At 40.0% G+C, this 26,813-nt stretch overlaps 1 protein-coding gene and 1 pseudogene across 1 annotated transcript in view; one reads left to right on the top strand and one right to left on the bottom strand.

The window, feature by feature from the left end:
- LOC137501276 (kielin/chordin-like protein) overlaps positions 1-26,813 on the bottom strand; it is a 445,080-nt gene that overhangs the window by 4,383 nt on the left and 413,884 nt on the right. Inside the window, exon 4 of the mRNA XM_068228210.1 lies at positions 4,998-5,207. Within this exon, the coding sequence (XP_068084311.1) occupies positions 4,998-5,207 (210 nt within the window). The remainder of the gene's footprint in view (positions 1-4,997; positions 5,208-26,813) is intronic.
- Positions 7,708-8,352, top strand: LOC137501172 (uncharacterized; annotated as a pseudogene).

Genomic DNA, 26,813 nt, shown 5'->3' with positions numbered 1-26,813 from the left:
AATAATTAAATTATAGCACATTAGGGAAGAGATGAATTAATTGTGCCTTATTGGACTTCACACCAATTTTTTTAATACTTCATTTTGTAATATATCATATTACTGATAGAATTTTAATCCCGGCTTTTAATATTTTAGATGATATATTTTTTTTTTTTTTTTTATTTTGCTTTACGTCGCACCGACACAGATATGTCTTATGGCGACGATGGGACAGGAAAAGCCTAGGAAGTGGAAGGAAGCGGCCGTGGCCTTAATTAAGGTACAGCCCCGGCATTTGCCTGGTGTGAAAATGGGAAACCACGGAAAACCATCTTTAGGGCTGCCGACAGTGGGGCTCGAACCTACTATCTCCCGATTACTGGATACTGGCCCCAATTAAGCGACTGCAGCTATCGAGCTCGGGTTTTAGATGATATTGAAGCTGGAGAGGAAGGCACGCAACATGTCAAATTTTGCAAGAAACTAAGTCCTACTGTTGAAGTGAATGCAGATGAATTATTATCTCGTCCAGACCCTACAACTGGTCTTCAAGAAACGTCCGAGTATTTCTTTGATTTTAGTGATCCTGGTTCATGTCCACAGAGTTTTCCAGATTCTGAAAGGTATTATGTAACAAAAATGAGCTTTGAAAATCTGATTGAGCCAAATTTAAGCAATAGCAGCAGAGAAGGACGTAACTTAACCAAAGATTGGTTTTATAAAGTTCTCAAAAATGGAGAAAAAAGTAAAGAGATCATGGTTAGGCTGTAGTGAAAGTAAGAAAGCTCTATATTGTGTTCCCTGCAGGCTGTTTTCACACTTAGCATCAAATCAAGGGCTTTCCTTAGCTAAAGAAAAAGGACTTAATAATTGGAGAAAACTCAGTGAAAGACAACCTGAACCGAAAAATTTATCCAACCAAAAACTTTGCTTTTGTTCGTGGAAAGCTTTAGAATCTTGTTTAGGAAAAGGAGGTATTGTTGCAGAACTCCAAAACCAGATCCATCAAGAAGAGTCTCACTGGAAGGCAGTATTGCGCTGCATTGTCAATGCTATTCTAATCCTAGCAAAGCAAGGGAGTCCATTACATGTGATAAATCTCATAATCTCAAATCTCAAATCCTAAAATACGTCAGTAAAAGCAAACTAATGACAGAGTTTGAGAACATTTACATATCCTTGGACCAACATTTCAATGGAAATCAAAACTTAAATGAAATTTCAGAAATCAAAAGCCCATTAATTGAGAAAATCCCAGAATTACTCTCCTTTTAATATAAATAACAACAACTTTATGAACCTTTTTAATTATCCAACCACTAAGAGCATTTCCTCAGTAACAACAGTTACTACTCCACCACCCTCCCATGTGACACCCCCTCCACGTACATCTGGCGCGTCTGAGGAATTAGCTACTTCCCCTCCTCACATGACTCACTCCCCGCCTCTACGTATACACACTTACAACACAAGAAGCAATAACAAAGCCGCTTGCCAGTTTGCCTCACGCAGTTAACGCTAGCGGACACTCCCTTTCTATTACAGCAGGTAAGTTTCTTTTCAATTTTCTCTTTCTCTCCCTTTTAATTTTCGTCATAACATGGCCTCAATTCCCGTTTTCTGCCTTCTTTTCAGATTTAAAAATAATTTTCAAGTTCATGCTTTCAACATTATCCACGTGTCACATATGTATGTATTTTAGTGCCTACAATATTATCTGTCTCAATTCAACACAATTCACTAGAGGCAATAACAAGTGGCCTGCCTTGTCCTATTCACGTGTCATCGCTAGCAAATATTTTTACCGGCCTAACGGGTAAGCTTTATCCTTTTTACAATTTCCATCCCCTTTATTTTTATTTTCGTAAAACATTACTTCACTCTTCCCCTTTTTTCTTTCTTTTCAGATTTCAAACTTCAAGTTTATACCCAACAACTCTACAATTAATCCACGCTTCAAACATCGAAGTTCTTTTTAATGTCTACTATTACATCATTTCTATTTTAACAACCTTTATGATTGTTTTTACTTTTCAGTTTATTAATATTCATTGTACTTTATGAAAAATCTTTGATGCTAATCTGTATAACATGTTACAATCTAATTTTAATACTATACAACCACTTTTATTACAACTTTACCATTCTTTTAATATAACGACATTTTTAACCATTTAAATAAACTCAGGGCCCTGACCTTAAGCTTTGTGTATTTATAGCTGATGATGTTCGCAAAGACAAATGAAACATGTCCTATTAACCAATGTACCTCATGAATATTTTATAAATAATTGAGTACATTATTTTTGTATTGAATAGGTGGTAATAAAAAGTTTTTAACTTTAAGGGAGTCCATTCCGAGGACTAAAGAAGACTGTGATTTTAACGACCCATCCAGTGGAAAGTTCTTGAACACAGTAGAACTTATGTCGCATTACAATGTCCCTCTTGTACAAAATATTGAGCGGCATAAGAAAGGGCAAATCTCCTATTTTTCACATAAAATACAAGATGAGTTCCTTGAAATTATTGTCAATAATATAAGGCAAAAGATAATATGGTACAAGACATTTTGGATCCAAAATATTATTCCTTAATAATTGACTGCACTCCTGATATCAGCCACAGTGAGCAAATAACTCAAGTAGTTCGTTACGTCAAAACAAATACATCGGAGGTAGAAAAAAGTTTTATTGATTTTTTCCCAGTTAGTGAAAAAACAGGTAAAGGTCTCAGCCAAGAAATCCAAAAAAAAGAAATTAGACAAAGATGGACTAAACATAAAGAACTGTAGAGGCCAATCCTACGACAATAGGGCAAATATGGGTGGGAAGTATAAAGGAGTTCTGTCCAAACTCCCTCAATTTAGTTGGTACTAATGCGGCCACTGCTACTATTGAGGCTCAGAATTTTTTCGTAACTTTGAAAGTATATATTCTTTCTTTTCGGCTTTAACTTCACGCTGGGAAGTTCTCCGAAAATATGTGCCACTGATATTGGAACCTGAAAGCAATACAAGAAGGTATGCAAGATTAGATGCGGTCGAAGCTGTGTATAAACATTACGGTAAAGTTGTGCAGGCTCTAGAGGATCATAAACACCATGATCTCTCAACACCTTAAACTAAGAGTGAGCAATCTTTTGAAAAATATTGGAAAACTTGAATTCATCGTTTTCACATGTTTTTGGCATGCTTTGTTTAAAAAGATCAATCATGTCAATGAGTTTTTGCAAAGAAAAGATGTAACAGTAGATTTGGCTGCCCGGAATCTTCAAGGCCTTTTAACGCTCTTGAAATCTTGCAGAGACTTTTCCCCATCTGAGGCCATTACTGAGGGTAAATTCTTAGCAAGCATGAGTGATCTACCATCTGAGTTCTCAAAAAAATGAAAAAGAAAAAAGAAAAAAATATCTGATGAGCTGTGTGGCGATGAAGCTCCGACAAGTACTGAGAATGTGTACCAAGTAGCTATGTTAGAGGTTATTGACCAGATGATTACGGAACTCAGTGACAGGTTTAAGGCTTTGGACAACATTAACAGCAAGTTTGGATTTTTGAATGGAGTTCGAATTAAAGAAGTGCAAACAAAAGATCTAAAAATGAGAGCAGAAGAATTGGCAAATATCTACACTGCTAATCTCAACATTGAAGAATTTAGATTTGAAATAGAATGTTTCAAGCACCACGCTTTATCAGTTGACGAAAATTTAAAGGAAGCCACATCAAGAGAAATGTTAAATCTTATTTATAAAAATAAACTAGAGGAAGGCTACCCTAACATTACTACTGCACTGAGAATGTTTCTCACGTTGCCAGTTACATTGTCATTCGGAGAATGAAGTTTTAGCAAACTCAAAATCATCAAAACCTACATAAGAAGTACAATGGGACAGGAGAAATTCTCTAATCTATTTATAATATCAATTGAACACAAATGAGGATCCCTTATCAACTTTGACTACATTATCAGTACATTTGCAGCTAAGAAGACTCGAAGAATTCAATTTTGAGGTACAATATATAACAAATTTTTGCATAGTTACAATTGAGTTACACTACAAACAAATTATTTGTATTAGTCGTGTAAAAGTGTAATATATGTATTAATATGTATAAGTGTATTAGTATAGGCTAAGTGTTTTTCATAAATCTTCTTAATAGTATACATATGGTGTGTAATTTCAACTGCTGCATCTAAAAATAATAGCTTAAATAATAGTTCCGGCCCTGGTACTTCCCTACATTACTAAGCAGAGGTTTCACGAATTTGCCCACCACAGTTTATGACACAAGTTCGTGTTAATTATTGTTACTAACACACTTTAAAATACACTGGCACAAAGACGGTAGGACATAGTTTTTCATGGTCTGCAATGATGTTTGAAGAGCTCTTGTTAGACGTCTCTGAGCTTTAAACTTAGTGGTCGTTTATAAGCTGGATAATCAGAGAAAAGGCTAGGTATCAATTCTGTCTTTAATTTTTGCACTTTACTGGTCTCTTTGAAATTGCCATTTACGAAATGTAGACTACAAACCATGGAGTGGTCAGAAGGAATGCATTTCCTTCCCTGAATACAATACCTAACCACTTTTGACGCAATTGTGCGCTTGAAGGTAGCCACGGCATTCTGGTTTCCCTTCCTTTGATTTACAGAAAGGCATGCAGCAGTACGCTGTTCTTACTGAAACCAAGTTCTGGCACAAGTTTTTGGTGATTATGGTTACTAACACACTTCAAAATGTTACACTGGCACAAAGAAGGTAGAACATACATCTTTATGGTCTGCTATGATGTTTGAAGAGCTCTTGTTAGATGTCTCTACACTATTTCCCGCTATTTTGTCCTGACAGTACTGGGGCAATTTGGTGCTGCCATCTACCGTGGGTATTTATAAACAGAGTGTTTCATTTTGTGCCACGTTAAAATGCTGTAATGAGCAGGCAGTGAGCTGAACATTCAGCCAAGAAGACAGACTTCCTAATGACATCACTGATATAGTTAAAACTAACTTACCCATAACGTAGCAAGTGGTGGCAGCAGTTGTACTAGGAGGCGAGCTGTCCGTATTGTTGGCCGGAGCTGCCGAGGCCACGTTAGCAGAGGGGCTCGTAGCATCCATCGTACTCACACGACCAGTCTCGCCTGTCTCTGTTGGTCCCACAGTCACAGCAGCTGGTGTCGATGTTGTGCTCAAGCTCACTGCGTTCTCAGCAGTAGCATTAGCTGTTATCACACAACGACAAAATGAAAACACATACAGATGCTACCTAGAACATGATGCATCCAGGTTGGTAAATTATTCTTATTATAACCCAGGGTTTGCAAGAGACTGAGTATTTTTCTTTCTACTTATTTGAGTTTCACAAATGAAAATAAAGATCCCATTCGATGGCGCTGTGAGAGGCCAGCGTTCATTCGTCTGTCCCTGTTGCAGCTTAAGTTTTGTTTTGACTTTTAAAACAGGGGATGATAATACTTTTGATTTGTCCCTTATTTGTCTCATGACTAGAAACTTATTGCTTGCAAGTTTACAGGAAATAAAATTATAATAAATATTTGTAAAAATATAACATCTGATTGTGTAGGTCAAAGAATATCGTACTAGTACTAGTCATAGTCCAAATAAAATGGATAGTTAAAGTTGGGTTGACAAGATGAGTGACAGGAATGCTCATGCTTATACTGGCTATCTATTAATGACATATATTACTAGAGAAAGTTTAATCAAAATTCAATCTACTCAGATACCTCACAAACTCTTGGATTTAAAAGTAAGAATTATTTACCATTTTGAGATGTTCAGAACAGTGAAGGATGAAACAACTAACAGCATAACAATATAACTATAATGGATTCAGACCTGTAGAATCTTTTAACTGCAACCTAAAAATTTAATTATTTGCAAACCTTCAAGAAATACACAGTTTCAGGTAGATATTAATAGGCCAAGGGACTCTTGGAATCACTAACATTTTACTATTTCTAAACATCATGGAAAATCAGGCAGGTCCTACAAAATAAGTTATCTGACTAAAGTACAAGAACAGATACTGTATGAACCAAAATAATTCAAAACATGCAATCTGAGTTTCCTATCTTCCCTTTGAATTTATTGTTGGATTTATTGTTGGATAGCATAAAAGCCCCTACACATAACATTATCTACCGGGTGGTCTGTAAGCTTGATGGGCCAACACACTACTCTGACACTCTGAAAGGTGGATTGTCAGAAGGGTGGTTGTGCTACTCACGCCGATTTGGCATCGGTTACTTCGCAGCCACCGCACATGTTACCCACACTTTACGTTATTACAGTGTCTTGTTTCTTTATTAAAGGAGTCACCATAGAGAGCAGTTCATTGAAAGTGTTACTGTTCATTCGCAGAAAGTTTCTAAAATTGATGGTTCTAGTTCTTTAATAATATTTGTATGATTACATTTTTCTTTGTAATAACCAATTTTTAGCTCAATATTTTCTCTTTTATATCAACTTTGACAACAAAGTCAATGCAGTTCCTATTTTTTTTAAACTTAGCAAATGAAGGAGCCATGATACTTGTTTTCAGAGAAGAGCAAGCCAGCCTATTGCTAGACTGGATCATATGGAGAGCAGGACGCGATGTACCATGCCAACTAGCCAGCAGATCACACCCATCAGATTATGTTATGTGTAGGGGCCATAACACAGGATCCTGAATTCAAGATTTCCTTTTTGTTACCCCTTTTACTGGTCACTAATACACACTCCTCCACTGTACGCGATGTGACCTTGCCAAGATGGGGAGGCTTGCGTGTCCCAATGAAGCAGGTAGCTGAGCTGTAGGTGCAACCATATCAGATGTGGAGAGACCAGACTAACGAATGGTTCATTGAAAGGTGGGGGGTAGCAGCCTTTCGGAAGCTGCAAGGGCGGCAGTCTAGGTGACTGACTGATATGGTCTTGTAATAATACTTAACATGACTTAGCTGTGTTGATACTGCTACACGGCTGAAAGCAACAGGAAACTATAGCTGTAACTAACTCCTGAGGACATGCGGCTCTGTCTGTATGAATGATGTACTGATGATGGCTTCCTCCCGGATAAAATATTCCAGAGGTAAAATAGTCCCCCATTTGGATCTCTGGGTGGGGACTGACATTGATTGACTGACATTCTGCGAGTCGGACCGTGGAATGTTAGAAGTTTGAATTGCTGTGGTAGGTTAGAGAATCTGAAAAGGGAGATGGATAGACTAAAGTTAGATGTACTGTAGTTGGTATAAGTGAAGTACGTTGGTAGGAAGAGCAGGATTTCTGGTCAGGTGACTACAGAATTGTCAACACAAAATCAAAGAGGGGAAATGCAGGAGTAGGTTTAATAATAAATAAGAAAGTAGGGCAGTGGGTAAGTTACCACAATAGTGCAGGTCTATATGCCTACTAGTTCAGCAGATGATGAAGAAATCAAAAGAATATGTGAAGAGAGATTTAACACAGTATGTAAAAGGTGATGAGAATCTAATTGGGATGGGAGGTTGGAATGCAGTGGTAGGCCAAGGAAGAGAAGGTAATAAATTAGGAGAATTCGGATTGAGACAGAGTAATGAAAGAGGAAGCCGACTGGTTGAATTCTGCACTGATCACAATTTAGTCCTGGCTAACACTTGGTTCAAACACCACAAACAATGGCTATATACATGGACGAGACGTGGAGACACTGGGAGGTATCAAATAGACTTCATTATGATTAGGCAGAGATTTAGAAACCAGGTGTTGGATTGCAAAACTTTCCCAGGAGCAGACGTGGACTCCGACCACAACTTGTTGGTCATGAAATGCCATCTGAAGTTGAAGAAATTGAAGAAAGGAAGGAATGCAAGGAGATGGGATCTAGACAAGTTGAACGAAAATAGTGTGAGGGATTGTTTCAAGGAACATGTAACATAGGGACTAAATGAAAGGGTTAAAAGAAACACAGTAGAGGAAGAATGGACAGTCATGAAGAATGAGATCAGTAAGGCTGCTGAAGAAAAGTTAGGTAGAAAGGAGAGATCACCTTAGAAACAATGGATAACTCAAGAGGTACTAGACCTGAGTGATGAACAACGAAAGTACAAGATTGCAAAAAATGAGGAGATCAGAAAAGAATACAGGCGAATGAAGAATGAAGTAGATAGAAAGTGCAGGAAAGCTAAGGAAGACTGGCTGAAAGAGAAGTGCAAGGATGTTGAAGGTTGTATGGCCATAGGAAAGTTAAATGCTACATACAGGAAAATCAAGGAAACCTTTGGAGAAAGGAAAAGTAGGTGTATGAATATTAAAAGCTCAGATGGAAAACCACTTCTAACAAAAGAAGACAAGTCAGAAAGATGGCAGGAACATATCCAACAGTTGTATCAAAATAAAGAAGTAGATGATAGTGTTGTATAACAAGAAGAGGCTGTTGATGCTGATGACATAGGAGACCCAATTTTTAGGTCAGAATTTGACAGAGCTTTGAGAGACCTAAGTAGAAACAAGGCACCAGGAATTGATGACATACCCTCAGAATGACTGACTGCCTTAGGAGAAACCAGCATGAAGAGCTTGTTCCACTTACTATGTAAGATGTATGATACAGGAGAAGTGCCATATGATTTTCGGCAGAATGTTGTTATACCTATTCCCAAGAAAGCCAGTGTTGACAAGTGTGAAAACTACTTCACCATTAGCTTAGTATCTCATGCCTGAAAAATTTTAAACACACATTATTTAGAGAAGAATGGAAAGACAAGTTGAAACTGAGTTGGGAGAAGATCAGTTTGGCTTTAGAAAAAATGTGGGAACACGTGAAGCAATCCTGAGTTTACGTCTGATCTTAGAGGACCGAATTAAGAAAGACAAGCCCACGTATAGGAAAGTTAGATCTAGAGAAGGCATACAATAATGTTGATAGTACCAAGTTGTTTGAGATTCTTAACGTGATCGGGATCATATTCCAAGGAAAGAGAATTATCTACAATCGATACAAAAATCAGTCTACAGTGATAAGAATTGAAGGCTTTGAAAAAGAGGCAGCAATCCAGAAAGGAGTGAGGCGACACTGCAGGCAATAAAGGAATTTGGAAAGGGTATCAAAGTTCAAAGAGAGGAAATCAAAACCCTGAGATTTGCCGATGATATTGTTATTTTATCTGACTCTGCAAAAGATCTGGAAAAATTTCTGAGTGGTATGGACAGAAGGAAGGAATACAAGATGAAAATGAGTAAGTCCAAAACAAAAGTAATAGAGTGCAGTTGAACAAAGTCAGGTGATGCAGGAAATATTAGATTAGGAAACAAAGTTTTAAAGGAAGTAGATGACTATTGTTTCTTGGGTAGCAAAATAACTAATGATGGCAGAAGTAAGGAGGACATAAAATGCAGACTAGCACAGGAATGGAAGAGCTTTCTTAAGAAAAGAAATTTGCTCACTTCAAACATTGAAAAAGGCTTTCATCTGAATCGTGATATTGTATGGAAGTGAAACATGGATGATAACTAGCTCAGAAGCAAAGAGAATAGAAGCTTTTGAAATGTGGTGTTACAGAAGAATGCTGAAGGTGAGATGGGCAGATAGAATCATGAATGCAGAGATAATGAATCGAATTGGTAAGAGGAAATCGATTTGGCTAAATCTGAAAAAGAGATAGAATGATAGGGCACATCTAAGACATCCAATTCTTGTACAGTTGGTTTTTGAGGGAAGTGTGGGTGGTAAGAATGGTAGGAGTAGACCAAGGTACGAATATGACAAGCAGATTAGAGCAGATATTGGATGTAGTAGTTATGTAGAAATGAAACGTTTAGCACAGGATAGGGTAGCATGGAGAGCCCTATGAAACCAGTCTATGAACTGATGACTCAAACAACAACAATACACACTAAGAATTCATTAAAAGGAACAAGTGAAATTCTGTTGTTATCATAAAATGAATACAATGAATATGATATGTTGATAAATTATTCAGTACCATCACTTGTCATGGTCAAACTAAGAAATGCTTTTTCTAGGCGATGACAATAAGGGCAATAGAAGGAGTGAAAGTGTCTTTACTTCTTAAGGCCAACCATTTGAGATATACCATGACAACTGACAGTATAATCTGTAATATGCCTTTGTTCGGTTACAAAACCAAAAGAAAAAAAAAAGTCTTATGGCTTGGGGTCATCTGAAACTTTGCATGATGGAAGTTAGTGTGACCGAAGTGTATTCCTAGCAATCGTGCACGCTGTGATGTAAGGTATGGATGGTTGACCAGACAATGTCACCTAGCAACCATGAAGGCTGTGATGTAAGGTATGGATGGTTGACCAGACAATGTCACCTAGCAACCGTGCACACTGTGATGTAAGGCATGGATGGATGACCAGACAATGTTACCTAGCAACCGTGCAGGCTGTGATGTAAAGTATGGATGGATGACCAGACAATGTTACCTAGCAACCATGCAGGCTATGACATAAGGTATGGATGGATAACCAGACAATGTTACCTAGCAACCGTACAGGCCGTGATGTAAGGTATGGATGGATGACCAGAAAATGTTACCTAGCAACCGCAGGCTGTAATGTAAGGTATGGATGGATGACCAGACAATGTTACCGAGCAACCGTGCAGGCTATGACATAAGGTATGGATGGATGACCAGACAATATTACCTAGCAACCATACAGGCTGTGATGTAAGGTATGGATGGATGTCCAGACAATGTTACCGAGCAACCGTGCAGGCTGTGACATAAGGTATGGATGGATGACCAGACAATGTTACTAGCAACCGTGCAGGCTGTGATGTATGGTACGGATGGATGACCAAACAATGTTACCTAGCTACCGTGCTGGTTGGGATGTAAGGTATGGTTGGATGACCAGACAATGTTACCTAGGAACCGTGCAGGTTGTGATGTATGGTACGGATGGTTGACCAGACAATGTTACCTAGCAACCGTGCAGGTTGTGATGTATGGTACGGATGGATGACCAGACAATGTTACCTAGCAACTGTGCATGCTATGCTGTATGGTGCGGATGGATGACCAGACAATGTTACCTAGCAACCGTGCAGATTGTGATGTATGGTAAGGATGGATAACCAGACAATGTTACCTAGTAACCGTGCAGGCTGTGATGTAAGGTATGGATGAATGGATAGCCAGACAATGTTACCTAACAAACATTGCAGGCTATGACATAAGGTATGGATGGATGGTCAGTCAATGTTACTTAACAACCATGCAGGCTGTGACGTAAGGTATAGATGGTCAGTCAATGTTACCTACCGACTGTACTGGCTGTGATGTAAGGTATGGATGGACGACCAGACAATGTTACTTAGCAACCGTGCAGGCTGTGATGTAAGGTAGGGATGAACGACCAGACAATGTTACCTAGCAACCGTGCAGGTTGTGATCTATGGTACAGATGGATGACTAGACAACGTTACCTAGCAACCGTGCAGGTTGTGATGTAAGTTATGAACTGATGGCCAGACAATGTTACCTGACAACCGTGCAGGTTGTGATGTAAGGTATGGATGGACGATCAGACAATGTTACCTAGCAACCGTGCAGGTTGTGATGTAAGGTGTGGATGGATGGCCAGACAATGTTACCTATCAACAGTGCAGGCTGTGACGTAAGGTGTGGATGGATGGCCAGACAATGTTACCTAGCAACCATACAGGCTGTGACGTAAGGTATGAATGATGGTCAGACAATGTTACCTAGCAACCGTGCAGGTTGTGATGTAAGGTGTGGATGGATGGCCAGACAATGTTACCTAGCAACCATACAGGCTGTGATGTAAGGTATGAATGATGGTCAGACAATGTTACCTAGCAACTGTGCAGGTTGTGATGTAAGGTATGGATGGATGACCAGACAGTGTTACCTAGCAACTTTGCAGGTTGTGATGAAATGTATGGATGGATGGTCAGACAATGTTACCTAGCAAACGTGCAGGTTGTGATGTAAGGTATGGATGGATGACCAGACAGTGTTAAGGTGCGTTTTCCAAGGTGCGATTGTAGCTGCAACGCCGATTGTAGTCGCACGACGACAGCAGTCTATCTCTGCGCATGCGCAGTTGAATTTGGTCTGCGACTCGCTGCGATTGCGGCTTGAGCCGCCACACTGGTGCAGTGAAGGTGCGTTTTCCAAGGTGCGATTGTAGCCGCACGGCGACAGCAGTCTCCTTCTCAGCGCATGCGCAGTTTGAATTTGATCTGCGACTCGCTGCGATTGCGGCTTGAGCCGCCACACTGGTGCAGTGAGCAGTGCTGGCGGCCGCAGTCGCTGCGACGGAAGTGACTATTGCTCAACACCTCCTCCGCAAGCATTCTCCTCTGTCAATCAAGGGCCGATAAAAGCCAGCCGTGCTCAGATGTAAACAGTCTTGATATCTTGTCAAGATTACTGGGTCATAATTTATAGGAATGAATATACAGTGTAATATGTACTTTTAAATAAAATGCAAATCCCACTCTGCATTATCATTTTTATGCGTTTTTATTGATTCCTCCATTCCCTAGATTACACAGATGGAATGGCATGTAAATAATTGACATATTGGTGCAATTAATGTTGTCACTCAATTAAGTTGCGGGCTTGTTAAACTTGAAGTTTATCGGGCCAGTTGACTGTGCTGTTAGGGGCGCGCAGCTGTGAGCTTGCATCCGGGACATAGTGGGATCGAATCTCACTAACGGCAGTTCTGAAGATAGTTTTCCGTGATTTTCCATTTTTACACCAGGCAAATGCTGGGGCTGTACCTTAATGAAGCCATGGCCGCTTCCTTCTAGCTCCTAGGCCTTTCCTATGCCATCGTCAACATAAGACCTATCTGTGTCGGTGCGACATAAAGCCACTGGCAACAAAAATCTTGAAGTCTATTACGACCACAGATTTACTGATCGTTATGTCTTACTGTAAAAACACTTATTCAGCTGAGTTAAACACTGTTAAAATAAGATTAAAATATCCGTACTTGAGAGTGAGTGCAAGTTTGTCAGCTTAGCTGATAGGCTTCTTGTACCGATTGCACGGGGTTTTCAAAATTTCACGTTTTAAAAGTTAGAGAATATAACTAAACACTCTGTCTGAAATACTTCCTGAACTTTGTCTAATCACTTAAAAGATGTCTGTTTATTAAATTGTTATAGCGTCCTTCCTCATAGTGCGATGCAAACATACTGTTGACTTCCCTTCTTTTCGGCCCGAGATACCACATTAACAATTCTTCTTCTTCTTCTTCTTCTTCTATTCAAATGACAAAGAAAGCCCTGCCACTAACGAAATCGCCCGTGCTCTCGTCCATTTCTGACGGACTGGACTGCGCGACTGGCGGCTGGAGTCGTGTCTAAGAAAACAACCCAGTGCTTGTCGCTTGCGGCTGCTGTCGCCAACGTATATGGCGACCCCAGTCGTTGCGGCTCTGGCCGCCGTGGCGGCTACAGTCGCACCTTGGAAAACGCGCCTTGAGCAGTGCTGGCGGCCGCAGTCGCTGCGACGGAAGTGACTATTGCTCAACACCTCCTCCGCAAGCATTCTCCTCTGTCAATCAAGGGCCGATAAAAGCCAGCCGTGCTCGTAAACAGATATGTTGTCAAGATAACTGGGTCACAATGTATAGGAATTAATATTCAGTGTAATATGTACTTTTAAATAAAATGCAAATCCCACTCTGCGTTATCATTTTTATGCGTTTTTATTGATTCCTTCATTCTCTAGATTACACCGATTGAATGGCATGTAAATAATTGACATATTGGTGCAATTAACCCTAGAATCATAAAGTCGCTCCAGGGTAACACGAATCATAAACTTTCGTCTGTCAGACTACTAAAAAGAAAAGCACTTTAATAAGCGTAAATCCAACGTTTTACACAAAGTACAGAATATTAAACTTAAAACTACCACACGTAGTGATGACAATACACTCTGATCATTTTTTCTTCAATAGGCACATTCAATGCACTGTTTTGCCTGGTGATCAAGACAAATGTGCTTCGCCATGTCTTACAAAGGAATCGGGTTTTTCTTCTTTTCTTTTATGGACAAAACGCACAAACTTTTCTTCCTTCAGCAATACCTGATTGAGGCTCTTCAGGAATGCCATCTTTTCGAAGAATTTCAGCAATGTTCCTCTTCAGGATGCGCCTCAAAGTTGGTGTCTGAAGTCTCTCTTGCAGTTTTGGAGCCATTAGCATTTCGGATATATCCTTTGCAAACTCTCGCCTTGAAAGTGGCTTTTGGCCTTTTTGAACCATCTTATGCACATGGATAATGTATCCATTGGCAAGTGATGTATTAATCATACTATAAAAGATACACATTGGCCATCTCGTTTTTCTTGAAGAGGACATCAATGTTGACATTTCATCGAAAGTGTCCACGGCACCTTTAGTCCCATTGTAGTCTTCTGCCATATCTTTTTCCGACCTTCATGGCATGTAGAAAGGAGGATTACATTCTTGTTTGGTTTTCCTTTATAGGATACCATTGTTTTTATACCATCATAACAAAATATGGAGGACCAAAGCTTTCTTCCCTTGACTTGTTTTCATCTCTGGTGGTATCTGTGGCTTGTCTTTTCTCATTGTTCCAATGATTTTCAGGTTATGGTCGCAATGCAGAGAATCAGCCGGTGAACCAATTGTCGGTCATAATATTTCTCTTTGATGCATGTATTGGCCGGGTAATTTCATTCACGAAATACATTACCACTAATGTCTCCTGAAGAGAGTGGTTCTCTGTCTAATTCAGAAAACACTGCCGTTATCAATTCATTATCGTGCGCAAGATTTTTCCATTTCAGTATCCTATTAAGCTTACGTATTACGTACAAAAAACATTACTGTAATAAACCTGATATTCACACTATTTACAGCTATGTACAAATCACGAATACTTTCACAAATCATAAACTTTCGTCTCTCAGACGACGGTCATATCGCAGTGAACAAACAACTGGATCTTTATGCTTGAAACCAAGGTCAGCATTGATTGTTGATAGCCGGGGAAGAATAGGTGGAGGGGGAAGGCACAGTTCATTAGCATCTGGAAATTACCGCGGAAAATACAGGGATGCGTAGTCTGGGAAACGAAAGTTTATGATTCTAGGGTGTTGTGTCACTCATTTAAGTTGCGGGTTTGTTAAACTTGAAGTTTACCGGGCCAGTTGACTGTGCTGTTAGGGGCGCGCCGCTGTGAGCTTGCATCCGGGAGATAGTGGGATCGAATCCCACTATCGGCAGTCCTGAAGATGGTTTTCTGTGATTTTCCATTTTTACACCAGGCAAATGCTGGGGCTGTACCTTAATGAAGCCACGACCGCTTCCTTCTAGCTCCTAGGCCTTTCCTATGCCATCGTCGCCATAAGACCTATCTGTATCAGTGTTGCCAACTTAGCGGATTTTCCGCTACATTTGGCGGAATTAGAAGACTGTCGGCGGAGAAATATATCATTTAGCGGACAGCGGATTATTTGGCGGAAGTCTAGATTTATTATAGCGGAATTTAGTGTTTTATTCATTTTACGATTTTTAAAATTTGTACTCCAGTCTGTCTACGATCTATTCCATATTTCTTGTCAGGAGCTAGCAGTCACATGAGGAATACATGTTATTTGGATTTGATGTTATGAGATCATGGTATCATAAATTTGTAATGCGTGGGAAAGGTTACTTATCTCTTAATTGACGAATGACGACAGATAATGAAACTGTAAGAGAATGGCATTTATATTTGTGCTATAAAGGAAGACCGTTTAATGAACTGGCCTGTTCTGTGTGTGGCCCTTGAGGTTAGGGTATTCACCTAGTTTGCACCAGGCAGTAAAACGCCTACAAGTTTTAGTTCGCAGGCTCGCAGGCAGTGAAACTCACAGATCAGGTGAGTGCAGACATTTACTTTTATTATTATTATTATTATTATTATTATTATTATTATTATTATTATTATTATTATTATTATTATGTGTGTATGGACCCAATGAATCACGCAAAGCTCATTTTTATTACTCATTATTTGAGATCGGATTTCTTGGCGGAATTTTAGCGGATTTTGAGTAGTATTTAGGGGATCTTGAAAATATAAGTTGGCAACACTGATCTGTATCGGTGCGACATAAAGCCACTAGCAAAAAAAAAAAAAATATATATATATATCTTGAAGTCTATTACGACCACGGATTTACTGATCGTTACGTCTTACTGTACCTGAGAGTGAGTGCAAGTTTCTCAGCTGGGCTGATAGGTTTCTTGTACCGATTGCACGGGATTTTCAAAATTTCACTTTTTAAAAGTAAGAGAATATAACTAAACACTCAGTCTGAAATATTTCCTGAACTTTGTCTCATTAGTTAAAAGATGCCTGTTAATTAAACTGTTATATCGCCTTTCCTCATAGTGCGATGCAAACATACTGTTGACTTTCCTTCTTTTCGGGCCGAGATACCACATTAACAATTCTTCTTCTTCTTCCATTCAAATGTCAAGGAAAGCCCTGCCACTATCGAAATCGCCCGTGCTCTCGTCCATTTCTGACGGAATGGACTGCGCGACTGGCGGCTGGAATCGTGTCTAAGAAAACACCCCACGTACCCGTCGCTTGCGGCTGCGGTCGCCAACGTATATGGCGACCCCAGTCGTTGCGGCTCTGGCTGCCGTGGCGGCTACAGTCGCACCTTGGAAAACGCACCTTTACCGAGCACCCATGCAGGTTGTGATGTAAGGTATGGGTGGATGGTCAGTCAATGTTACTTAACAACCGTGCAGGTAGTGATGTAAGGTATGGATGGACGACCAGACAATGTTACCTAGCAAACGTGCAGGCTGTGATGTAAGGAGGGGATAGACGACCAGACAATGTTACCTAGTAGCTGTGCATCTGACTTCTGCAAAACAAAAAGTGGTTTCTTTTTTGCTCAAATTTCAGGGTGAGGAATGCAATTAAAAGTCATGACACAGAAATAGCATTTTGGTCCACTTTTTTAGAGTATTTGAATGAATTCCTTTTAAGGCTGTATGTCACAATGACTAAATTTTCAGAGAAATGCAAAACAACTGTTAGCTGGGGAGTCTTTAAATTTTTGCGTGCGTTGTGCCCTTTCACTCTCTATGCTGACACCTTCATTTTTCAAAGTGTCGGACCTCTTTTGTTTTCCTAGGACCTAGGAAGGGTTTCCATTCACCTCCCCAAGGAGAGGGGCTGGCCAACTAGAAGGTAACGTCTTCTCTCTGGCCAGGAGACGTTGCCTACCTCTACTTCCTCTTAAAACAATATTCACCACCACCACTCAGGTAAAAGGTCTATTTTGATTAATTAATTACTTTTTAAATGATGAACATAACAGGCTTTTTTCCCAATTGATTGTGTACAATATACGACTAAGATTTTCACTACCGGTACTTAATTTATGAACATTAAAATTATTTCCTACATGTAATTACATTATAAAAATAGGAATCGAATACAGTAATTTAAATAAAATACAATGAGCTATACAATTTCAATTTACGGATTTCAAACAAGTGAAAGTTGGTCATACAATACAAAGACTGAATAAATTGTTATTATTACAGTGTCCGACTCGTTGGCTGAAAGGTCAGCGTACTGGCCGGGTTCCATTCCCGGCCGGGTCGGGGATTTTAACCTCCATTGGTTAATTCCAATGGCCCGGGGGCTGGGTGTTTGTGCTGTCCCCAACACTCCTGCAACTCACACACCACACATAACACTATCCTCCACCACAATAACACGTACCGGGCGAGTTGGCCGTGCGTGTAGAGGCGCGCGGCTGTGAGCTTGTATCCGGGAGATAGTAGGTTCGAATCCCACTATCGGCAGCCCTGAAAATGGTTTTCCGTGGTTTCCCATTTTCACACCAGGCAAATGCTGGGGCTGTACCTTAATTAAGGCCACGGCCGCTTCCTTCCAACTCCTAGGCCTTTCCTATCCCATCGTCGCCATAAGACCTATCTGTGTCGGTGCGACGTAAAGCCCCTAGCAAAAAAAAATAACACGCAGTTACCTAGACATGGCAGATGCCGCCCACCCTCATCGGAGGGTCTGCATTACAAGGGCTGCACTTGGCTAGAAATAGCCACACGAAATTATTATTATTTATTACAGTATTTCAAAATACAAAGTAATGTAATTAGACATAAAATTTAAATTATTAGAAAGTAAGACATGGTACATAACACAGTATGCAAAATAATATTGTAAGGAGGGAAGGAGAATGGTTAATTTCCAGAACTTCAAAAGTGTGCAATCAAACAGACGAAGAGAAATTTAACAGTAGAATCCAGAGATAAGAAAGAAAGGACAAGTAGAAGAACGAAATCAGACAGACAGACAGACAGACAGACAGACAGACAGACAGACAGACAGACAGACAATATGGGGATAAACTTCAAGACTACAGGGTTTATGAGAAAGTATCACATGCCAATTCAAGCGTTTGATTATTAGAAAAGATGTCCACTTTATTTATATACACTGGTATTTAATTTATTATAACGTTTCTGAATCCTATTAAGAGGATAATTCTGATGGGCTTCTGTGCGGCACTTCTTGATTGAAATAAATTCTTGAACCTGCCAGCTCCTTGAGGAATGTAAAATGGAGTACTTCGAGTAACTGTACGTATCCCCTTAGTCCCGTTTCTTGATACGGGGTCGGGATGAAGTGAGGTGAAATTATATGGCATGCTTTTACGTGCGGATGCCCTTCCTGTCACCAACCTCAGTTGAGAAAGTAAAGAAGATGAAATGAATGAGTGCGAACGAAATCGGGTAAGAAGGTCGATGGAATCGGCTGTGCCCTATGAATAGGAGTTGTCCCAACATTTGCCTGGAAGCGACATAAAGCCATTTTCAGGATTGCCGACGGTGGGGTTCGAACCCACTCATCTCCCGAATGCAGAAAGCTTGGCTCCAGAGCCGTAGCGAGTTAACACGGCCATTCCGCTTGGTACTTTTATTATTCAATTTTCTATACAAAAATAACACCTTACACTTTCTATGGCTTTGTTCCGAGTTTTAACACCAAAAAGCGATAACACTGGAGTTGGACTCGAGTATACGTGTAATAGTTTCCAGTACATTTACTTCAGGAATCGCTTTTGTACTCTATCAGTTAATTTGATGGGCTTAATATCTGAATAACAATAATAATAATTTCGTGTGGCTATTTCTAGCCGGGCGGTTCTCTCTTAACTGGAGCTTGAAATCAGTAATCGACAAAAATAAATTAGGCTTTCCAACCTTATTCTTAGTCCTTTCCTCACAACCTGTTCATAAAATACTTTGCATCAAGTTATGTTAGGATTATGGAATATTTTAATTAGTCCACGTTGAGCACTGAATAGGTATTTATGTCATACTCATAAGCGAGGAGGCTATTCACTAGTCGAGGACAATTACAACTTGCACCACCAGTTTGTTGGTCACCAAGGCGGATTAACACTATTTCCGCGTCCTACATTTGAAAATTTATTGTTTTAGATTTTTTCAAATGAAGGTTTATATAAGTTATTTACGAAACAAGAAATCTAAAATTGAAAATTTGACATGTGACAAATTTTGAGCAGTATGCTGAATTCCCAAGCCTCCTTAGCTCAGGCGGCAGCGCATCGTCCTCGCACTGCTGGGTTCCGTCGTTCAAATCCCGGTCACTCTATGTGAGATTTCTGCTGGACAAAGTGGAGGCGAGGCATGTTTTTCTCCGGGTACTCCGGTTTTTCCTGTCATCTTTAATTCCAGCAACACTCTCCAATATTATTTCATTTCATGTGTCAGTCATTAATCATTGCCCCAGAGGAGTGTAACAGGTTTCGGCAGCCGGCACAATTCGTATCTTGACCGCTAGATGGGACCTTAATTCATTCTATTCCTGATACGGTCAAGTAAATGGGGATAGGTTGCGGATTTTCATTTATCATTCTGAATTCCTGAAGATTATAGTGTATTTATTTTCAGTATCAGGCCATAATGCTAAATTTTACCATCTCCTTATTTCCACACATCCAGCTCCTAAATCCCTCACTTCAGCTTTAACCCGCCTGAAGGCGTTACCTCCTGGCTGACCCGCCTCCTCTCTTCAGGGGAGGAATGAAAACTTGCTTTAAAAATACATTGAGCAAGAATTATGTATGTCTGCCCAGTGGACTAATACTCGTAATCATGTAAATATTGAGTCGGTGAAAAGTTTGTTAAGAATATTTTTTTGAATACACAGAATTTTAAAAACTAAGTATGTATTATTTAAGATATCTTGATAACACTAAATTATAAATATCGCAAACTATGTACTTTGAATAACAATTTACAAATTACAGAATAAAAGGAAAAAAGAAGAAAAAGAACAAATACGATTAGCCAATAGGCCAAACCCTTCCCATCTCCCTATTTCCACACATCATTTACCCAACTCCTAAATCCCTCACGTCAACTTTAACCCGCCTGAATCTCCTGGCCAGAGAGAAGTCGTTACCTTCTGAGTTGCCCGCCTCCCCTCTTCAAGGGAGGAAATGAAGACTTGCGTTAAAAACGCACTGAACAAGAATTATTTATTGGAGAAATTCACATCAGGTGATCAGTACCAATATCACTAACGACGTCATAATCACCATCATCATTTTCCACCTCCAGTTTACTGGGTGTGGTGTACAAGTGCTCGCCATCTCTTCCTGCCTGCATACATCTTCTGTTCTAGGACATCTTCCCATTTGAGACTCCTCTCCTCCACATCTGATTTCACTGTGTCTATCCAGAATTTCCTTGGGCATCCCCTCGGTCTTTTTTCTTGGACAGTAAGGTGGAAGTATTTTCTGGCAGGTCTCTCGATCTTCATTCTCATAATGTGCCCATACCACTGAAGTCTACGCTTCGTCATTTATGGTTAGAAAAGCAATGTTTTTAATGATATGATGTGTTTCTGTTTTAATATCTATCCTACAAGAACCAACAATGCGTTTAGTGACCTGAAGCACGATAACGAGTAGTGCTCCAGACAAAATCCTTTTGCTGGACAAAGTGTCCTACATTTCAGGGTTCGATGTCTTTAATTTGGTCAGAAGCCATCTGATCACCCTAATGCAGACATCAGACAGACGTATTTAATTTTTATATAGAGAGAATAATGTAATATCTGACAGACACTAAGTATGAAGAATTCAGAAAACTTTCTCAAGATTGGTTACAACATAATTTTCTGGTTGCAGGCCTTCCTGTTGGTTATAGGAAGCTGTCATCACTAAGAACCCTGAGTGAGCAAGCAAGTAAAGAATTAGCATTGTTTTTACATAAATCTGTGTCCCCAGAATGAGAGATCAATAGGTGTTGAGAGGTAGACCAGCCCCAGTCTCTTGGGTACGTGCCAGACTCCTCTTTATCGATAATCTCACATTTCCTTGAGCGCTGCAGATAGTGTGGCGAATTCAGAGCCGCTATCTCACAGGCCAACATTGCTGTTCTTAGTTTACATCCAAGATCTATAAAGTACTATGTATACAGTTTATGACTAGAGATGAGAATGATATGTACTAAAAATACCAAAATATGCACTATAAATTAACCGTATATGCGAAAAACTTAGAATTGAAAGACTTCTGGTATCTGTATGGAATACGTGAAAAACGAAACGCTAGCAACAAAATATGAAATACCCAAATTCGTAAATGTAAATCGAAACCTGAGAAAATCCATATAGCCTACTGTATATAAAATTGGAGGTTGGTATATTTGTAATTAATAGACTCAAAAACTACTGGACCGATTTCGCTGAAATTTTCACAGTTTGTTCTTATTACATCTGAAAGGGATTATGAAGTGGTTTGAACGAAATCGGATAGATAGTTTTATTATTATGAGTAATTTTATGTAATGTTATTAAATTGCAAAGCCGCACCAAGATTGAATCGACTTGATGGACAAATTGTTGCTAGGCGATAGCAGCTTACGCTGTATCCTGGTAGTCCGTTAAGAAATGTATATAGGAGGATGGGAACACGTCACCATGGTTTATAAAGTACCATCCCTTGCTAGGAGCTTCATGAATGACCGTGGCTGTTATTTGAAAATAGCAATCCAACATGCCGTGGTAGAGACGTACTTTCAATATATAGGACCAACTTTGATAGGTCAGTCCAGTTTGAAGAACGTAACTCTCTATTAGATGTGTAAAATATTTAAGAAACTGTGGAACATACAGAATATCAAGAGTGGAATGACACGAGTTATCACCCACTCCTAACGAAGAGCAACTGGGGTTCCCAACAAGCAGAGGCGAGTCTATGTAATCTATCTATAGATCTATATACATCAATCTCATTGTATGTGGATATTTATGTATTACATCTCCTAAACCACTGGAGCGATTTCAACCAAACTTGGTACACTTGTGACTTAGTATCAGAAGACAAACTTCGTGGGGGCAAGACACCACAAGCACCCTTAAATGCGAGTCCAGGCGGGGGGGCGAGGGGCTGATTTATAAAAAATAATCGATAATAGCATCAAATCCATATTCGGGGTCGCTGCGGTGAATAGTGGCACTCCGATATTTGAAAGTCCAAGTTCAGTCCCCTTGGTGTGGGGGAGGGCAAGTGAGATATAAAGTAATCGAAAGTAGCGTCGAATCCATAGCTCTCAGGGTCGCCGTGATGAATAGTGACACTACAGATTTTGTATCCCTTAAGGGTGGGGGTCGAGGGGGAGATATAAAAATAATCGAAGATAGTTTTTAATCCATTGTTTTGGGGGTCGCTGAGATGAACAGTGACACCCTGGATTTTTAAAGTCCAATTTTAGCCCCGTTTGGGGTGGGGGCGAGTGAGATATAAAAATAATCGAAAATAGTGTCGAATCCATAGTTCTCGGGGGCATTGAGATGAATAGTGAAACTCCGGACTTTTATCCCTTACAGGTAGGGGTCGAGGACGGGGAGAGGTATAAAATAGTCGAAAATAGTTTTGAATCCACAGTTTTCGGGATCACTGAGATAAATAGTTACACACCGGGTTTTCTAAAGTCCATATTCAGCACCCTCTGGGCTGGGGGACGAGGGGTGAGTGACACATAAAAGTAATCGAAAATAGTGTCGAATCCATAGTTTCTGTGGTCGCTGAGATGAATAGTGACACTCCGGATCTCGTATAAGTCCAAGTTAAGCTCCAATCGGCAGGGGCGAGAGATGGGACGAAGAAATAAAAATGTCCAAATGACCATATATTATGGATGTTTACATGTTGTTCCAGCATATGTGTCAACTAAACTTGGTAAAAATATTACCGACTATCTGGAAAAAATACTGTGGGGGCAAGGCGCCCCTAGAAGCTCTAAAGAAGGGGGCGAAATATAATCATAACTAAAAACAACCTATATTAGTGTTGAATCCATACTTCTCTGGACTACGGGAGAGATTTCAACCAAACATGGCACACTTATGACTTACTTCCAGGAGACAAACTGCGAGGAGGTATGGTAATCGTAACACCCCTAGGGGTGGACTGGGAGGGGCTGAGATGTAAAAATAATCGAAAATAGTGACGAATCCATAGTTTTCGTGGTCGCTAAGAAGAATAGTGACACTGCGGACGTCGCTGAAGTCTATCTCCCCCCCCCCCCCTATCGGCATGGAGATGAGAAGCGATGGAAAGGAAATTGTCCAAAACGACCGAAATTACGGATATATAAGTGTTTCTTCCAACATAGCCCTCATACAAAATTGGTACACATATTTCTTACTATCTAAAACAAATATACTGTTGTGTAAAACATCCCTAGTACTCCTAGCGGAGGTGGTGAAATATGAAAATAAACGAAAATGACTGATATTAATATAGAATACCATCGTTTACGAGGTCGCTTAGTTGAACTATGATACTCTCGATGGTTAAGTCTTACATATGGGTGTATGTGGGTATGTTCCAAAATAGCTCTCAACGAATCTTGGTACACATATACTTACCATCTGGAAGAATAATACTATGGAGATAAAAGATACCAACCCCCGCTGGGGGTGGGGAATGAGAGGGGATGGCATTTAATAATAATGGAAAATAACCGATATTAATGTCGAATCCATTGTTCATGTGTCGCTGAGATGAATTGTGACGCTCTGAATACCATTTAAGTCCACGTTCAGCCTCCATTGAGACGGGAGGAAGAATGGGGTTTGATAGCAAATAGTCTAAAATAACCGAGATCAATGTTGAATCCACTGCTTTTAGGGTCACAAGGCTGATTGGCGACCGTCTCCATGACAGTTTGAATCGTGTAGATCATATCTATAGTGCGACTAATACATACATGTAGTTACCCCTTATTAATTTTTTGAAAGGATCAAATACTTCCCAGTCAATTCGAGCTTCCACAAGGATAAAGTTTTACTTGATGATTAAATAATCGAAAACTTGAAATCAAACACATCTAAATAACTCTAAAGCTTCATAATAGATATTAAAAATCAATATCCCAAAAGGAATTCCATAAAAATTCATTTCGCACATAACTAACTATTAATACTAATCTTAAAAGTAAACATTCAAAAACCAATCGGACAAGGCCGGGTACTACAGCCAGTAACACATAAAATCGGAAAATCGGGCAATAATCATAATCAGCTACCGTGTAGAGACGTTTCAATTTGACGCCATCTGGCGGTCTGCTCGTCAATTTCCACGTTCCGTTTTACTCTAGGCCTACAAGATGGGAGAAAAAACCGAATCTCTCTTGGGTGTCTTAGGCTGAGTTTTAATGAATTTTGTGGGGTAAACACCAAAATGCATCATCAGAGATCTTTTACACACCGAATTCGTACAACATGGAGTGTCGAATGGACTTTTGTCCGCGGGACTACTTGTGTCGGGTTTCAACCCGCTATTTTGGGATTCGCGGGCCGACACTGATCTGCAGAAGCAGCTAAAATGAGACAATAAGCTAAGTTAATGTCCATATCACCATCAGAACCTCGAAGGATCGCAAGTCCGTTTGCCATTTTCTGCTTCCCATGATTGCTATGTTTTCCACACTTTCAGAAAGCGCCGTGGTGGGGGCTATGGCACAGACTATCAGAGTTTGACTTTCTCTGCACTTTGCATATAAACAAAAATGAAAACGTTTAATTATAAGACCACATGACTGGTTTCTCAGTTGTAGTTTTTCACATCAACCTTGGCAATGTCAGTTCTGGGAGTACGTCCTCTAGCTTCGATACTTGTTTGAATCCATCTTGGCATATCTGTCCCAAGGTCACCAATCCATTCCTGCTCCAGTTTGTCGCATTCATCATTGGTCATTCCTGGAAGTCTTACAGGTTACTTGGTTTATAAACCTATGGTTTCTATTTACCCTTGACAAGTTCAAAAGGTTTCATGTTAGGGGAGCATTTGGGTACTTAATTCAAGTGATACCAGGGAGACGAAGGAAGGTGTTAATGATAACTTCACGATGAAGACACGACTTATTGTCCATTAAGATCACAGACTGCAATTATAAGATAAGGCCAGTCAGGCGAAAGAGGGAGCAGTGGAGTCGTATTATTACCAACACACACGGACGCGGTGATGAGTAGTTTAGTTTGTATATTGTTTAGAAGAATCGAAGCCAAACAAAGAAAGCGTTGTAGGCATAAACCTAACAACCGTGCAGGCTCTGTCTTATGGCAAACGATCATCTGAAATTAGCAACAGTTGATGGATGGCCTTGACCTAGAGACATATAAGAAATACTATGATCATTTATAGGGAAATTTGACACTATTAAAAAGCTTTTCTCAAAGTATGTTCTTAGCGATTTCGTCGCCTCATTTACGCATGAGTACGCTTCTTCGGTTAGCTGTATTATTTATTTCGTGCTACTATAAGTCCATTAAATTTAAATATGAATAAAATATTGTATTCCTTTGAATTACCACTGCTGTGCCATTTTGTTTTCATACCAGTGTATTGTCATTCTCTGTGTGATGGTTTGAAATATCCAGTCGGCTGGGGATAATTAATACTGACACACTCTATATGTGCATAGGTATCTTACAACCACTGAAGATGAATGGACCCGATACACAGATTGCCGAGCAGTAAGTACAGTACAGTAGTGCTGGATTTTCATTACACCGTTCAGAATACAGCTGGTCCCAGTTCAACTGAAATGCTGCCTAGTGTTTGAGTTTCCAACAGAGAGAAAGAACTTTCCGATGTGTACATGAACTTTGAAGATAGCAAAACACGAGCGCATTTTGACACTGAGGCTCTATCAGTGTATCGAATATAGGATCACGATTGATCCAACAGATGGAACAACACATGGTTTAGTCAGTCTTTAATATCTCTCTGAGGTTAATACAATATTGCTCTTCTATGTACCCATAGCCGGCTCCACGGTGTAGTGGTGGCGTGGCCCCGGGTTTGATTCTCAGCCAGGTTAGGTTTTTATATGTGGATCTCAGGGCTGCTTCGAGGTCTGCTCAACCTGCTTGATTCCAGTTGAGGAGCTATGGGGTTTGGTTTGGTTTATGCACCCGAAACATTCAAACCCCGCCTAGGCGAGGACAATATATTACATTCACGATATCCCCTGCCTGAAAGGGGTAATGCTCAGTGGCTCAAAAGTTAGGGCGCATATAGCAAGAGGTGACTAAAAGGGGCTCCAGGGTTATTAACTTGGGAGCGTGGGTTGGGGCCCTTAACTGTGTCCTGGCATTGCTTCCACTTATATGTGCCAAACTCTTGTTCTTTTCCGACCCCGACGGTATTAGGTTTGTGAATCCTAGGGAGTCTTTCATTTTCACGGCCATCGTGGCCCTTTTCCTTCACTTCTCAGTACC

Source organism: Anabrus simplex, chromosome 6, assembly GCF_040414725.1.
Source record: "Anabrus simplex isolate iqAnaSimp1 chromosome 6, ASM4041472v1, whole genome shotgun sequence".
NCBI classification, from domain to species: Eukaryota; Metazoa; Arthropoda; class Insecta; order Orthoptera; family Tettigoniidae; genus Anabrus; species Anabrus simplex.
This window is presented reverse-complemented; position numbering and strand designations above follow the sequence as displayed.